The sequence below is a fragment of the Zalophus californianus genome, chromosome 3, assembly GCF_009762305.2.
Source record: "Zalophus californianus isolate mZalCal1 chromosome 3, mZalCal1.pri.v2, whole genome shotgun sequence".
NCBI classification, from domain to species: domain Eukaryota; kingdom Metazoa; phylum Chordata; class Mammalia; order Carnivora; family Otariidae; genus Zalophus; species Zalophus californianus.
In genome coordinates, this window is record NC_045597.1 from 35,363,652 (window position 1) to 35,378,862 (window position 15,211).

General features: G+C 33.9%; 1 protein-coding gene across 1 annotated transcript in view; it reads left to right on the top strand.

Annotated features, from left to right (window-relative positions):
• The window catches only part of DACH1 (dachshund family transcription factor 1), a 423,371-nt gene extending 408,785 nt beyond the window's left edge, over positions 1-14,586 (top strand). Inside the window, exon 11 of the mRNA XM_027590972.2 lies at positions 11,801-14,586. Coding sequence (XP_027446773.2) covers positions 11,801-11,838 — 38 coding nt within the window. The 3' untranslated portion in view covers positions 11,839-14,586. The remainder of the gene's footprint in view (positions 1-11,800) is intronic.
• The last annotated feature ends 625 nt before the right edge of the window (positions 14,587-15,211 follow it).

Below are 15,211 nucleotides of genomic sequence, written 5' to 3' on the forward strand. Positions count from 1 at the left end.
AGTCCATACTTAAAGGAGATGGGGATCACACTAGGATATGAATATCAGGAGACAGGGAGTATTACTGGCCATCGTAGAGTATTCCTACCAAAGTGGCTATGCAGAAAAAAAAATCGTGAAATTATCTGGCAAGAATGGGATTAGAACAAGGAGTATTATATAATCAAATATTTTCTGGAATCAAGAATATATCTAAAGGTAGACCAGATGTATACATCAGTCTTTGAAGGGAACCTCATCCCTGGTTGGTGCTTTCATGGGCATTTGCAAAACCTGCCAGCTTAACTGCTTTCTCTAGGCTACCTTTCTGGACAAGCCCTCTATTGATTCTCATAATCTTTACATGTGATCATTCTATTGATTCTCATAATCTTTCTTTAGATGTGATCATTCTGTCAACACATTTCCTTCCCTGTTTGCTAGTCTGTCTTTAACTTTACACTTCTCTGGGCCGATCCTTTGTGGGTTAATTTTAAAGTTGAGTGCACAGAGGGCTACCTTCTTTAATAATTCCTGTATAACCTGTTATTGTTCTTACCCATGTACTGTCTACACAACAGTTGATGATTTCATTAGATAAGATATAAAGAAAAACTGTTCTCCACAAAAGTGTCATTTCTTTAGTTACAACAGTTGTCATATATATTCTAAAGATTTGAGACGTTTTCATGGAAGTTTGTCATTTGTCGAGTTTAGCACTAGACCAGTATTTTGGGTCAGCATTGTATAAATGTGTTAAATAAAGCTCTAGAAATTTAGAACTTTATTCACTTACAGGTATTTCTCTAAACAAATATAACTTTATTAAAATTGCTCATTTAGTCATGCTAGAGGAAATGGAAAAATGGAAAATGGAAAAAAATAGAAAATGCTTAAGTTTTAAAAGAAAGATGATTTTTTCCCTCCAAACTTAAAAGAAAATAACTAGGCTCTGCAAGAACTGCTCTTCTAATTGTCACCTTTGTTTTTTTCCCCAGAGTTAACACATAAGTTTATTCTGAAAACAATTCACTAAGAATTTTGACTGTTCTTGTAATCCTAAAGGATACAAATGCTTGGTTTGAAAGATTTGTTTCCCTTTCCTGCAATATTTTGTTTTATCAAATAAGGCATCACTTTTTTCTATGTTCTGTTTTAATTAGGCATAGTACATAATTTATCCATTCATCATTCGGGTTTAGATATGCCCTCAAATGATTATTTCCTTACATACCTGTGTCTTAGTCTTCTTTATTCCAGAAATGAATAGAAGAATGGAGAAAGTAATGAGAGATTTTTACTGTGCTTTACTTTGCTGAAGTTGGGAGGTCTCACCTTCCAATCAGGACAAGGTAACCTAAGTACAAAGCACCCCATTCTCACTTGCTGGTACATTAACCACTGTGATGGTTTCCCACTTCTTACTAATGAATGCTTAATTAGAACACACACACACACACACACACACACACACACACACACACACACACACACAAATGCTTTACCAAAGTAGACCTACCAGCAATATAATTTTTCTTTGTTTACAGAAACAAAACAAAACTTTAAAGAGGTCTGTGTTCTGCTTTTTTTGTTTGTTTGTTTTTGATAAACTTTTAAAAGATAACCTGTGTTTCAAACACAGATAATCGCAACGGTACTTTCCGTACATCAACAAATGCACATTAGCATATGTAGTCCTAACTAAATAACAGGTAATACAGTTAAGCAGACTTCATAAACTTTACAATTGTAAATTTACCATTAAAACAAAATGGACCAGTAGACCAGATTCCAGCTTATGTCCACACCCTCAGTCCCGTAAGTTTCATGAAACTGAACCTGGTCTTTCTGGAGAACTCTATTAAGAGAATCACTAAGCATCATCTTACTATCTAATACTTGAGTAGGACTTCTCAAAAGACTTGTTGTTAAGCAGAAAACATTTCCTATGAGAACACTGTCCACATAATCAGTGAAACAGTGTATGTGGAGAGTGGAGAGTGTATATCCTCAATGAGTTATTAATAAATACCTAATATTGGTGAAATATTAAAACTTTATACCATTTAGGCAACTATTTTATTTTTTAACTTGTATTTGAAAGAAAACCATACTCACAGAAAAATTCAAAAAAACTATTGAAACTCTCAAGTGTCCTTTACCAGGATTCATCTGTTATTAATATTTTGTTCCCATGTGCCTTATAATTATTTCTATCTGCATAGTATTTTCTGAAGCATTTGAGTGTGAGTTATATAAATCGTGGCCCTTTACCTGCTATATTTACCCATACATATTTCAGGGGGCATTTACTAAAAACAAGGATGTTCTCTTATACATAACGACAGTATATTTATCAGCTCGATAAATCCTTCATTGTCATAGTACTCTTATTTAATCTGACATCAAAATTCTAATTTTGTAATTTGACCCAAGCATGTCCCTTATAGCATTTTTATAGCATTACTAAATCCAAGTTAGTATCACATATTATATTTAGTTGCCATCTCTCTTTAGTCTCCTTGATCTTGGAGCTCTTCCTTGGACTTTAAAAAATTTATAAAGTTGACATTTGGGAGAATACAGTCTTAATAGAGTGTTCATCATTTTGCATCTGATGTTTCCTCATGATTCGGCTCAGGTCATGTGTTCTAAGCCTGCATACCACCCACACAAGATTGTGTTTTTCTGAAGGTATACATTCAGGGACACACAATATCCATCTTCCCCTCATTGTGTGATGTGAGTTTGATAATTCCTTCTATATATTTTTATTGAGCACTTGCCAGGTTCCAGGCAATATTCAAGGAACTAGTAATACACAAAGCCATATAGTATGTTATCTGCTCTTAAGTTTATTATAGCCAGGCTTTAGTCAATGTCTCTACTTTTTTAAGTGTTGGCATAGTGAAAGCAACTTGGGGGGGACAAGTGTTTGAATCCTATGACACGTAGTTGTGACAACAGTTAGGTTCTAGTAATACAATATATGGGACCCAAACCATGTCTCCATGAGTATAGGCTGATTACTCATGATTTAAACTTTTTGTCAGAGGGCTAATTTCTTAACACTAATAGTATAGAATGGCCTGTTCCCTATTGCATAGATAAATAGTAGACAGTTGATGATAATGATTTTTTTTTAATCAGTTTTGGTTGGTTGTGGTCATAGAGATATGGTTTTAAGATCAAAGAGTTCCTAAATAGGTAACAGTTCATAGAACCACAGGGTCCAGATTTCTACCCCAACTGGGGAAGATTCTTGAGTTACAGAATGAAAGATCTTTAGTACCAGCATTATCTTAATGTTTGGTAGTAGATTCCTCTTTGCCCACAGAGAGCAGCAACATCATCATTGAGCCTAAAATGCAGGCAAAGGGCCTCTTCTTTAAGATACTCACAACAAGAATGTCACTTCTCAGAGGAACTGAGATATTTTAAGCTGATCTAGCCTTTTGGGAAAAGTATTTTGCCTAGGGCTGGAGTTGACTAACTCCACGCCAGCTGAGATTAACCACAACTATCTGCAGATCTTCAAATGCCTTCGCTGAACATTCTTTAGTCCAGCTTTCATTACTGGTTGTCTATTTAGTGTCCCAATTAGAAAGAATGTTGTGATTAGACCAGCTTGCCCACTGATGATCCTTTCTAGCCACACAATACCTACAGTCCAGTTCCACCTGCTTCAAATTAGCCAATTGTCAAAGTTTGGGTCTTTCCTCGATTCTGGTGCTTACCTAAAGTCTGATGTAAAGTCCATTCACATGGAACGGAGAGTTTCACTTTTCTCATCTTTGGCTAAATCTTAGTTACCTTTCAACGTGCATCTCATAGCTTTAGATGATCTTCTAAGAACACATTTTAAACTAGACTGTTTTCTGTCATTCACTTTCCTCTTTGAAGGGAACTGAAAAATTTACAAAAGCAATTTTTGATTATACTTTTTTGTCTTCACTGTTAACCAGAAGAGATTTACTTCATACTAGCCTTTTAGTAAACGTGATATTACCTGCTCTGATTTCCAATAAGCTGAGCCATATTGTTCCATTAGGTAACCCATTACCTACTGCTTGTACTGGTAATTTGGTTTATACAGACAGAATACACTTGTTGCCGGGCTCTTGTATACACAGTCCATGCCCACTCTCTAGAAGAGCACCAGGTGCTTATACGGAAAGTGGTCAAAAGGGATCTGGGGTCTAGTCCCCTCTCACTTTGACCCAACTCTATGGGCCTCAGGGTCTGCAGCTACAACCTGAGTTACATAAAATTCAAACTTTGTTGCAACTTTTTCAGTTTTTACTTTTTAATTATCTTTGAACGCAACCTTGAATATAACTTCTGGAAATCACTTAGACAGTTATTAGCTGCATTTCATGAGAAGAAATGATATTTACTCAGAATCCTCTTATAAAAGGGCCTGTGCTGAACATCAATCTCTCTTAAAATATTTCTCATGTTAAATGTAGACTTTGTGTCTCTGCTTCTTTGCTTTAGCAGTTGCAGAATGTTCTTACTCTAAATATAAAATTATAAAAAAAAGCAAGAAACAATATTTTCTTTAATTAGCTTCTTCCTTTGGGGGTTTTAGAAGAGGGGTTATGACTTGACAAAGATCCTTCCCATCTGTTCCTGTTTGTTTGCTTTTATTTTGACTTCCTCTCGTTGTCTTATCAAATATCACATGAATCATTAACATTTGTTTTCATCACTTGTTTTGGTTTCTCTTCCTTCACATGATTAAGACATTATGTTGAGAGAGGCTCAGGGCTAATATTAAACTAATATTCTTTAAGTAAATATTAAACTTTCTGGATATATGATCTTATATGTTTGCCCTTGGTTATGTTAATATTTTCCTCAGCTCTGTGGTAGTGAGATATGTGCACATAGAACTGTTTTGTGAAAGCAGCAAATTTTGTTAGATTACAGGTGTTTGGATATAAGTTTTGAACAAATAGATGACATTTTTAATAAAGCTACTTCCTAACAGGAAATGTAATTTAGTAAGCCCTTTGTGCAAAAGACATGTTAGAGATCTTTGTGGATGTTTGCAAGAGGGGTTTATTCAAAACTAGAATATACAACTATTCGTATATTGTGTGATACCTTTCACTAGCATACTCCCTTATTAATGATTTCACATAGTTTTCATACAATGAAGGAATTGGATTTCTGGTGTATCCAACTAAGCAATTTGAAATTGTTCCAATTTGTATGGTATCTTCTAATATAAAAATCTTGTTATATAATGTGATTGTTATTGAACAAATTTCATTAGTTTTAAAAATAAATGATCAAGATAAATGATATAATGATAAATGATATCAAATAAATGATACAGATAAATTCTGTATCTGTCTATGTGTATTAGACATTGCCAATAACTACATATAACAATACATGCAAAAACACTGCATCAAAAAATTGCATCAAAACAGTAAAATTAATACATGAACACAAAACAAACCAAAATTGGAAATTTTGTGACAGATTCCCTAGTCCCTCCTCCTTAGCCACAGCAAATAATGTACTATATACTTAATATACAATATACTTAAAGGTCTGATCTGAGGGCTGCAACTTTATTTATTTATGTATTTTTTTAAAGGGAGAGAGAAAGGGAGAGATTGAGCCAGGGAGGGCAGTAGGAGGAGAGGGAATCCTAAGCAGGTTCCACTCCCAGAGCAGAGCCCATATGCCCTGAGCTGAAATCAAGAATCGGACGCTTAGGGACTCCTGGGTGGCTCAGTCATTAAGGGTCTGCCTTCAGCTCAGGTCTTGGTCCCAGGGTCCTGGGATCGAGCCCCACATCGGGCTGCCTGCTCAGCGGGAAGCCTGCTTCTCCCTCTCCCACTCCCCCTGCTTGTGTTCCTGCTCTCGCTGTGTCTCTCTCTGTCAAATAAATAAATAGAATCTTAAAAAAAAAAAAAATTGGACGCTTAACTGACTGAGCCACCACTGGCTTCAACTTTAATATTAAAACCTGAGATCCATTTTTACAAGGAACTTTTAAAGATTTTAACTCATTACCTATAGATCTAAATCTGCGTAATAACAGTAAATATCATACAAAAATTTATACCGGCAATAAGCTATTCCATGATCTAGGTCCTTTCTTATACACCAAATTATAGCTGTAAGCATCAAATCACAATGAACTTTGGAACTATTAGGAATTTGTAATTTAAATAGTTTCATTCACTCCCTACTCCCAAATGCTTTTAATTAGAATAGACTTTTTAATTAAGTACTCCCATGCACAAAGTGTAGCTTGATGATTTTTCTGTCATATCAACCTCCCATACAAAAGCAAATAATCATAGTGTTAAAGGAAGATATTTTCTCTGAAACCAAACCATCAGAATTCTAGTTCTCATTTCAATTTGTTCAGTTGAAATTCTACATGCTAAAAGACAGAGCCTGTCTTGGGTAAGACAGCAAGAAAGGGATCCACAAGGCAGGCAGGCTGGTGGTGCTGAGAGCCCGGCTCTTACCTCTACAGCTCAGAGACGTTGCATCTCCTCCACTGAGAGTCCAATTACTTATTAAAGGAAAGCAACCTAATGGAATGCATGTGGACTTTGGATTCACACAAATAGCAAATCCCTGCACTTTTATTTGCTAGCTCTGTGAAAATGTGCAAGATACTTATGTTTTTCAAGCTTAATGGCCTACTTTTAAAAGGCACTAAGAAGGGGCTCCTGGGTGGCTCAGTTGGTTAAGCGTCTACCTTCGGCTCAGGTCATGATCTTGGGGTCCTGGGATTGAGTCTCTTGTCAGACTCCCTGCTCGGCAGGGAGTCTGCCTCTCCTTCTCTCTCTGCCTCTGCACACCGCCCCCCCCCCCCGCCACCTGTGCTCTCTCTCAAATAAATAAATAAAATCTTTAAGAAAAAATAAAAAAGCACTAAGAAGACCTATTTTGTTGAGTTGATGGGAAGTTTAGGCTTAAAATCTATAAAGTCACTTGAACACAAATGCTGAGAAAATATTAGCTATATTAATGATAATCATTGCCTTTATTGCTAATTTACTTGATCTCAAAGAAAAACTCTCATCCATTTGAGATAGCAAGGAATAATTGTTTGGTGCACCTGGCCCAGCATCAGGAAGAAATAGTAAACACAGTTTTCTGTGGTCAACACGTGCAGAAATAAATAAATACAATAGGAGAAATAGTGGATAGGTGTGAGATTATCTAGTTAGAAGTTAAGTATAATGCACAAAGGGCAGCCCTTAAAACAAAATATATAAATAAGACCTCTGAGTTTTCAGATGCAAACAACACACCTCTGAATAACGAAGTCTTAGCCATGGAAGCACTCCAGGGATTATAATGACCTTCATTCTGTAGCTCATTTTTGTAGGGCCTTCTCAATGGCCCCATGGCTTTGTCTGCTGTTGGAAGACTCAAGGAAGGGGAGTATTGAAACCATTATTGTGTAACATAAAAACATAGCTCAGTTTGAATTATGGGCCCATATATCTTTCCTAGTACCCTTGCCATTCAACTTTCACTCAGATGGTTTGTTAGCAGAAGCCTGAGATAGACCTACAGTCCCATAATTCAGAGGCCTGTTGTTAGCTCTCTGGGTGCATACATATGGGGCTATGTGCTGAGGACTGAAGGACCAATATAACTTGTCTGAAACAATATAAAATTAGTTAAACTTTTTTTTCCTTACAGACTTTGCATCATCTGTAAGTATGTTTCAAGGAAGATGACAAAATTATAGAGTAGAATTGATTTGAAAGTTAAGCTTTGTAGTCAAAAAGAGAGAGAGATACTCTCCAGGGTCTGTCTCTGCCTGGTAGATAACTACTTCCAGTTAATTCTAAGGCAGATAATCTCTGATGCCTAAGTATTATTTAATCATGGAAATGCCTTAACTGTAGCAAGTGGGATCTATTTTATAGCTGGCATCTTTAATGCTTGATGCATTTGTCCATCTGTTAAGAACATTAGTCAAAAATGCAAGGAGACATTTATTAAAAGTGGAATTATGGTAGATCAGATACTGAGCACATAAATATAATGTATATAATTTTTATAAATGTATTTTGTATATGATATATGGTAAAGATGTTTACAAAATAATTATTATTTTTATATTTTTAAATGAATATAGTTTTATTTTAAAATTTAGTTTCAGGGGCGCCTGGGTGGCTCAGTTGGTTAAGCTTCCGACTTGATTTTGGCTCAGGTCATGGTATCAGGGTGGTAAAATTGAGTGAGCCCCGTACAGGGCTCCATGCTGGCCGTGGAGCCTGCTTAAGATTCTTTCTCTCCCTCTCCCTTTGTTCTACCCTGCCTCTAAAAAAATAATAAAATAAAATTTAGTTTCAGGTAGACTTTAAAATTGCTAGCATGCTAAAGATAATTATTTTTGTTATGTAAGCAGATTAATTCATTTCTCCAAAAGTTTAATATTTGAGACTGCATTAAACTTTTAAGGCAAGCATCATGCTAAACACTGCCATTCTAATACTGATGGGAAAAGAAGAGATAAAGCTGCTGCTTCCATGGTTCTCAAGCACGTAATGTAGTAGGCTCCCCAGATGTAACTTCAAAGTGAGACAAGTGCTATGGAGTTAATTTCCAGGATGCTTGTCTTGGAGAATAAATAGGAGCTCTCTATCTAGAGAAGTTCCATAGAAGGGAGCAGAAAAATAATCAGGGAAGGAGGAGGTACTTATCTTCTAGATTTCTAAAAGGAAGAATAGGCCTTATACTCAACACAGTACAGAGCTTGGTGTGTCCCAGAATGCAAAGAAGAGCCAGGGTCATGGAATAGGGGAGAGTGGTAATTGATAAGATGAGAGCGGAATATACTATATCAAATTATGTAGTACCTGGTAGGCCTTGGTGAAGAATTTGGCTAGTGAATCTCTTAAAACAAGTATTTACACTTAATGAATTATTTTTGTATACCCACTTTTTGCTACTAGAATCTTTCTTCCTAATAGGCTGCAGACATTGCAGAAGATTCGAAAGCTATTTTTCAAGATTTTATTTTTTTCTCCTTTAATATGCAAAGATTTTTTTAAAAACCACAATGAGCCCTGAAATGTTAATATCAAGCAAATACTTTTCCATAGATATCGTGAAGGAATTTGAATTTGGGGAAAGTTAAGAATGTCTCTTGCCCCACTGTGTAATGCTAGGAAACATTTGCCTTTTTTCTTTTTTTAAGTAAGAATGGAAATTATACTCTCAACATAACTCACTGCAGAGCAGAAATAATGAGGCAATTGAAAGGAGAAAGAAGTAGGGATAAAGTAATTAAAGGGCTAAGAATTAAAAACTTTGGTAAAAATATAGTACTCTACTTCTTCGGTGGCTTCTGAATCCTTTATTACTAGATTTTTATAAAATGTGTGTTGCCTTATGTAGTAAAAATCATTAGGATCAAAGTTAGCTCTAAAAAGATTCAATTTTTAGCTACCTGGTACTAAGTATATGAACAGCTGAAATTTTAGCTTATTTTTATTTTTTATTTTATGTGATGCATTGTGGGGCTCCATGCAGGGCTTGATCCCAGGAGCCTGGGATCATGATCTGGGCTGAAGGCAACTGCTTAAACCGACTGAGCCACCCTTTAGCTTATTTTTATAAATACCAAGTTTACCTTTAGCTTATTTTTATAAATACCAAGTTTATTAGGTTTATTTACAAAGTGAGGATTCAAAACTCCTGCTAAACTAAAACTAGAAAGTTTTATCTATACATCTATATCTATAATGTAAGTGAGAAAATCATAGTTTTGTCCCACAGGTGGGTGCAATCAAGCCAAGCAAACAGAAGAAATCAGACCATGTTCCATGCAAAAATGATAAATATTTCACAATATGTTAATATGGTACTGTCATAGCCTTTCTTAGAAAGAAATTTTCATCAAAATGTTATGGCTTGGATATGGGTTATTTGATAAATACCTGATTTAGGAAATTCTTATCTTTATTGAATATTACAATGACTACTTCCATAGCCAGTACAGAGATAGATAGTAATATTTAGTATTAACGAAATTATCGTTACAGGCCAGGAAGTAAAATGTTTTTAGACAACATATCTAGGGTGATTATACAGCATAGTTTTGTATGCCTTTAAGTCACCATTCAAAAATAGAGTTCAGTTGGATTAATAATATATTTTCATTGGTGAATCTCAAATTATATCACATATACAAATGTGTATGCCACTTATAGAGAACAGATAGTCATTGTCATTATTAGATGTTTCATATATTGAAAACAATGATGATATATGATGTTGAACTGGGAAGCTAAGGATGTTTAGAGACTTCCAGGTAAATGTTGTTATTAAAGCTGAACTGGATTAATTCTACAAAGGCAGCCAATACTTGATACACCTTATAGAAGAAGTTAGCCAGTATGAAACTAATCTTATGGACATTTCTTTTCATGTTGTTGAAGGCAAATGGTGGATTTTGGACATTAAAAATATCATAAGTTAAATATATATTTTATTTAATAATTTATTCAATATATACTTTTTGTAAATCTCACAAAACCTGTCTCTGATTCATTCATTAATTTAACACATATTTATGGAACAAGTACTAGATTCTTGGGATATATCAATGAACAAAACAGAGTTCTGTGACATTTTAGAGGTAATATTCCAACTGTACAAGTTAGGCTAAAATCAAGCATAATAGGAATGTAAAATTTGGGCATGTCAGTATTTCTATGAAGTAAAAAATGGTTTAACATTGGTTTTAAGTTCCTTACTAATTACTATGTCTACTACAGATTATGTGAAAACATTCAATTAACTTAATGTTGAAGGTGAGATCTGCACATATTTAGATTATATTTTTCTATTTCCTGGATTTACAGTAGATTATTTCTGTTTCCTTATATTTTAACACTATTGGTTAACTATCAGTCATTTTGCAAACATTTACATGGCAATGTTCATTTTTAAAAATGCTTGGAAAATTTTCCTTTTCTTATTACCTTCTACTGTAGATCTTATAACTTGGAATTTAGATATATTTTATACAAATATATCCAAAGTTTAGTCCACACCACAAAGTTAGCAGCTTAAAGGGTGCTACATTTGAGAAAAGAGCTTACATTTTGTTTTGTTTTTCCTCTGGATTTTTAATTTCCCATTTCTTATTTCTGCTTCATTCAAATGGGATTATTGAATGTGTCCAATATTTGATTTTTCTTTTTCACATAACCATGGGTTTCTCAATTGGTTAAAGTTGAGTAATATATTTCCATCTTAACATTTAATTGTTTGGTTAATTTCACTTCAAGGAGGAAAGACTGTATAGTTCATTGATAGTGATGAAATAACCTAGGTGGCTTTCATGTAAATAGCAACAAATGTGCACAACAGTAACATTACATGGTATATTTAACAACACTGCTAAGGAGTAAGATGAGGAGCTCAGTCTTTCCCATTGGAGATATACCTGAGTGCATTCAGAGAAAATCTGGTTCTGAAAGCTTGGAGGAAGTAATTGTCATTCAACAGAAATCAACTAACGTTGCATATCAGTAACACCCACACACATACTCTTATCTGTTTTCTGAGTGCTCTTGAACTGATATCAAAATAGCAAATATATATTTATGAGAACTAGAAATTCTGTATTCTTTTTGATCACATAAACTCAATGTAATTATGAAATTAACTTTGAGAATATGTGAAAGATGTTACTTCCTAAACAAGTGAAGATAGAAGAAAATCCACAAATTATATATCAGGCTACTAAGTTTTTATATTCACATTTGTCCCCCAAATATCATGAAATTAATTATTTTTTATTGTTCATTTTTAGATGGAAGACTGTATTTGAAAACTACTGTCATGTACTGAATTTTTCCTGTTGAAGAAATCCATGTTATAGTAAAGAACTTTGCAGACATTCGTCATTGGAAAGTTTGGAAAAAATAAAGTCCTTTTAAGGGAACTTCCTCAATTTTGTGTATTAATGTTCTTTAAAAGTTTAAGTATTCTACAAAAAAAAAGTTTCCTCCATTGATTTTCACCTGTGGTTCATACCAGAGACCTGAGAATGTTTGTAAATGTACAGGTATCCAACTTCTTACAGTTAAAAACTGCACCTTTGCTGCTGGACACTTGTATACCGAGTTAAAGGCAGGTCTGAATAAGGCCTCGCTTTGTTTTTTTTAATGGAATGAACCATTTTCCTCCTCTGAAAATTCTGTATCTGAGCACATCAAGAGACTCTTGTATCCAGTGGTCACCTAGACTTACAGAATTATGTCCTTCCCCCAAACCAGCAAGAACACTTGGAAATGAACTTGTAGGGGGCATAGAGGATTCCTTAAAAAACAAACAAACAAACAAAAAAAACAAAACAAAAAAAATAAACAAAACAAAAAAACAAAAAAAATCAATAAATCAAAGAGTAATATTCTATTACATTCGATTTTGAACTAATTGTGGGTTTTCTCATGAAGATTTTTTTCACGTACTTCCAAAAGACCAACAAATTTGGATGTTGACAACAACCCAGTGAAATAACGTTTTGCATATCTGAAAAGAAGCATTGACTATAAGCCAAAAGGTTTCACCCAAGGTCTTTTTTCTTAAAAAAAAAAAAAATGTAACATGTTTTCATTCCAAACTGGTAGTGGCATATAGAATTTAAAATAATAATGATGCTTCTTATTCAAACTGTTGGTCACATGTACAGTATATAAACATAAAACATACAAGGAAGGTATTATGTATGCAGTAGTATACTAGAGTTTAGGAAAATGAGAATTTTAGAAAATATGTTTTGTCACCCTGTTAGTCAGAAAGACACCTTTCTGGTTTTAACGCATGCAGGCATGTAAATATTTGTCTGGAGTCACAGTATTAATGGATGAGATCTTAAGCATCTGGTGACATCAGAACTCTGTGTCAGCCACTTTTATTTGTATATTGAACCCTAGTTAGTGCCCCAAACTGCACTATTGAGAATGGACTGTGGCTGAACAGTAAATCAAAACACCAGAAATATTTTTATATGTTAATGTCATATTATGTTAATGTTGCTGAAAAACAAAACCTAACAAACCCTTGATGTATCAGTCCAATACCATGTAGCGCTGAGTGATAAAGTTAAAATGTGTTGTGCTTCCCACCCTGGTCAGAGGGAAGGGTGCCTATGTGTTATTTTCACTGTCTTTTTGAAAGTTACAGTATGTGTTTTCACTTTTGTGCAGATAACTGGAAGTAAAGCTGCAAACAGTGCTTATTACACACTGAAGTTACCTTCTCTTTGTTTTTACTAATCTGGAGTTACACCTTTAAAGACTGATATTATGAATCAGTACAGTCGCTGTGCATTTTATGATTTTGCTGTCATCTTAAAATTTTATGATCATAACATTATTTATTACCATAAATAGCAAAATCCTAAATGTCCAAGAAAACTAGCGTAAAAATGTTTAAAGATAGTTCTGATTCGGTATTAATTATTTGGTTAAGAGAAGAAATTAACATTATAGATACTCTGGCACTAAGCTTCTATAGTTTTTAGGTCTTCCTTGCAATACTGGAACGTATTTCTTTTGTGTAGTTCGCTATTAACCAGCTAAGTCTGTTTTTTACTACAATAAAAAAGTTATATATACAGTTCCTATTTTAGCTTGCTTGAAAGGGAGCAATATTTTTATTTAAAATACTGTTAGTAAATGCTCTGTAGAAACTTGGTTTTTGAGGCATCATTCTTCCATACCCATCTTTTGTTCTTTGAGCACAAGAGATTCTGTTCCTTGTTGTATGTATTTCTTGCTTTTCCCTTTTGTGCAGTCTTTAAAGGATTACAACACTTAAAATTGGAGGGACTTGTGGCAAGCTTTTGAATCATACATTTTTTAAAAGATTTTTTAAAAAGCCTACAACTTACCTAAGTAGTAGAATCAGCCATTGCTCTGCTCCTTGCATAGAGTCACCTGTTAAGTAGGTTAAATAGTTTTAAAACGCATACTTTCAAGACCTTTGAGAATGCTTTAGTGTTTGGTTTGATATAAAAGGAATTTTAGCAAGGATTAAAGAAAGAAGCTATCAGCTATATGTTTAGAGAGAATCTTACTAACATGTTGTAAATATTACAATTCATGAAATGTTATTTTAAGTCTGTAACTTAAGTTTTTTCTCCTTTTTTAGTTATACAGGTTGGTTTGAAATTTGTTTTTGTTTGGGTTTTTTTTTGGTATAAACAAGTAAAATTGTGCCCATTTTATGGTTTCCATGCTTTTGTAATCCTAAAAATATTAATGTCTAGTTGTTCTATATTATAACCACATTTGCGCTCTATGCAAGCCCTTGGAACAGAACATACTCATCTTCATGTAGGACCTATGAAAATTGTCTATTTTTATCTATATATTTAAAGTTTTCTAAAAATGAGAAAAGGTTATTACGAATTTTGTTGTACAAAATCTGTACAAAAATCTGTTTTTACATCATAATGCAAGAATTGGAAATTTTTCTATGGTAGCCTAGTTCTTTGAGCCTGGTTTCAATGTGAGAACCACGTTTACTGTTACTGTATTTAATTTTCTTTTTTCTTTTCAACAATCTCCTAATAAAACTGTCTGAAATCTCCCTGTGACTTTATTTACAGTTCGTCTTTATTAAATTTTGTGAAATGCATAGCATTGAAGGAATATTTACTTTCTAATGGGAGGCATCTAAAAACAACATAAGTCAGCTCTTTGCAATGCGAGGGAAACAATGCTCAATGATTTTATTTAACATGCAACTGCTTCTATCTCTAATATGAATTACTGTGCTGAAAAACATCATAAAAGCACACTCTGTAGTTATTGTTTAACAAGCAGATTTTCCATATTTTGTTTCTTGCCAGCTAAGCAAACTGCCCACATATACATGATTTATTTATGTACATTTCTCAGTTTATGAAGCTGTTATTTGTACCCTTTTCCTTTATATTCTTATTTCCCATGATTCTTATTTCACAAAGCTTTGTGCTGAATAATGTAAAGTAGACATGTTGATGGAACAAAATATATTATTCCCATATCTATAAGAGTGTAGATTTGTAACTCTTAGTGTTTTGCTTTCATTCTCTATCATTGGAAAAAATGCCTTTAGAAACTTTGATATTCTAATATCTTTTAATAATATACACACGTTTTAATCAATCCAAAATGCTGCCTCTGAAGAAATATTGGGTTACTATCTCTGTGAATATTCTAAACATTCCCAA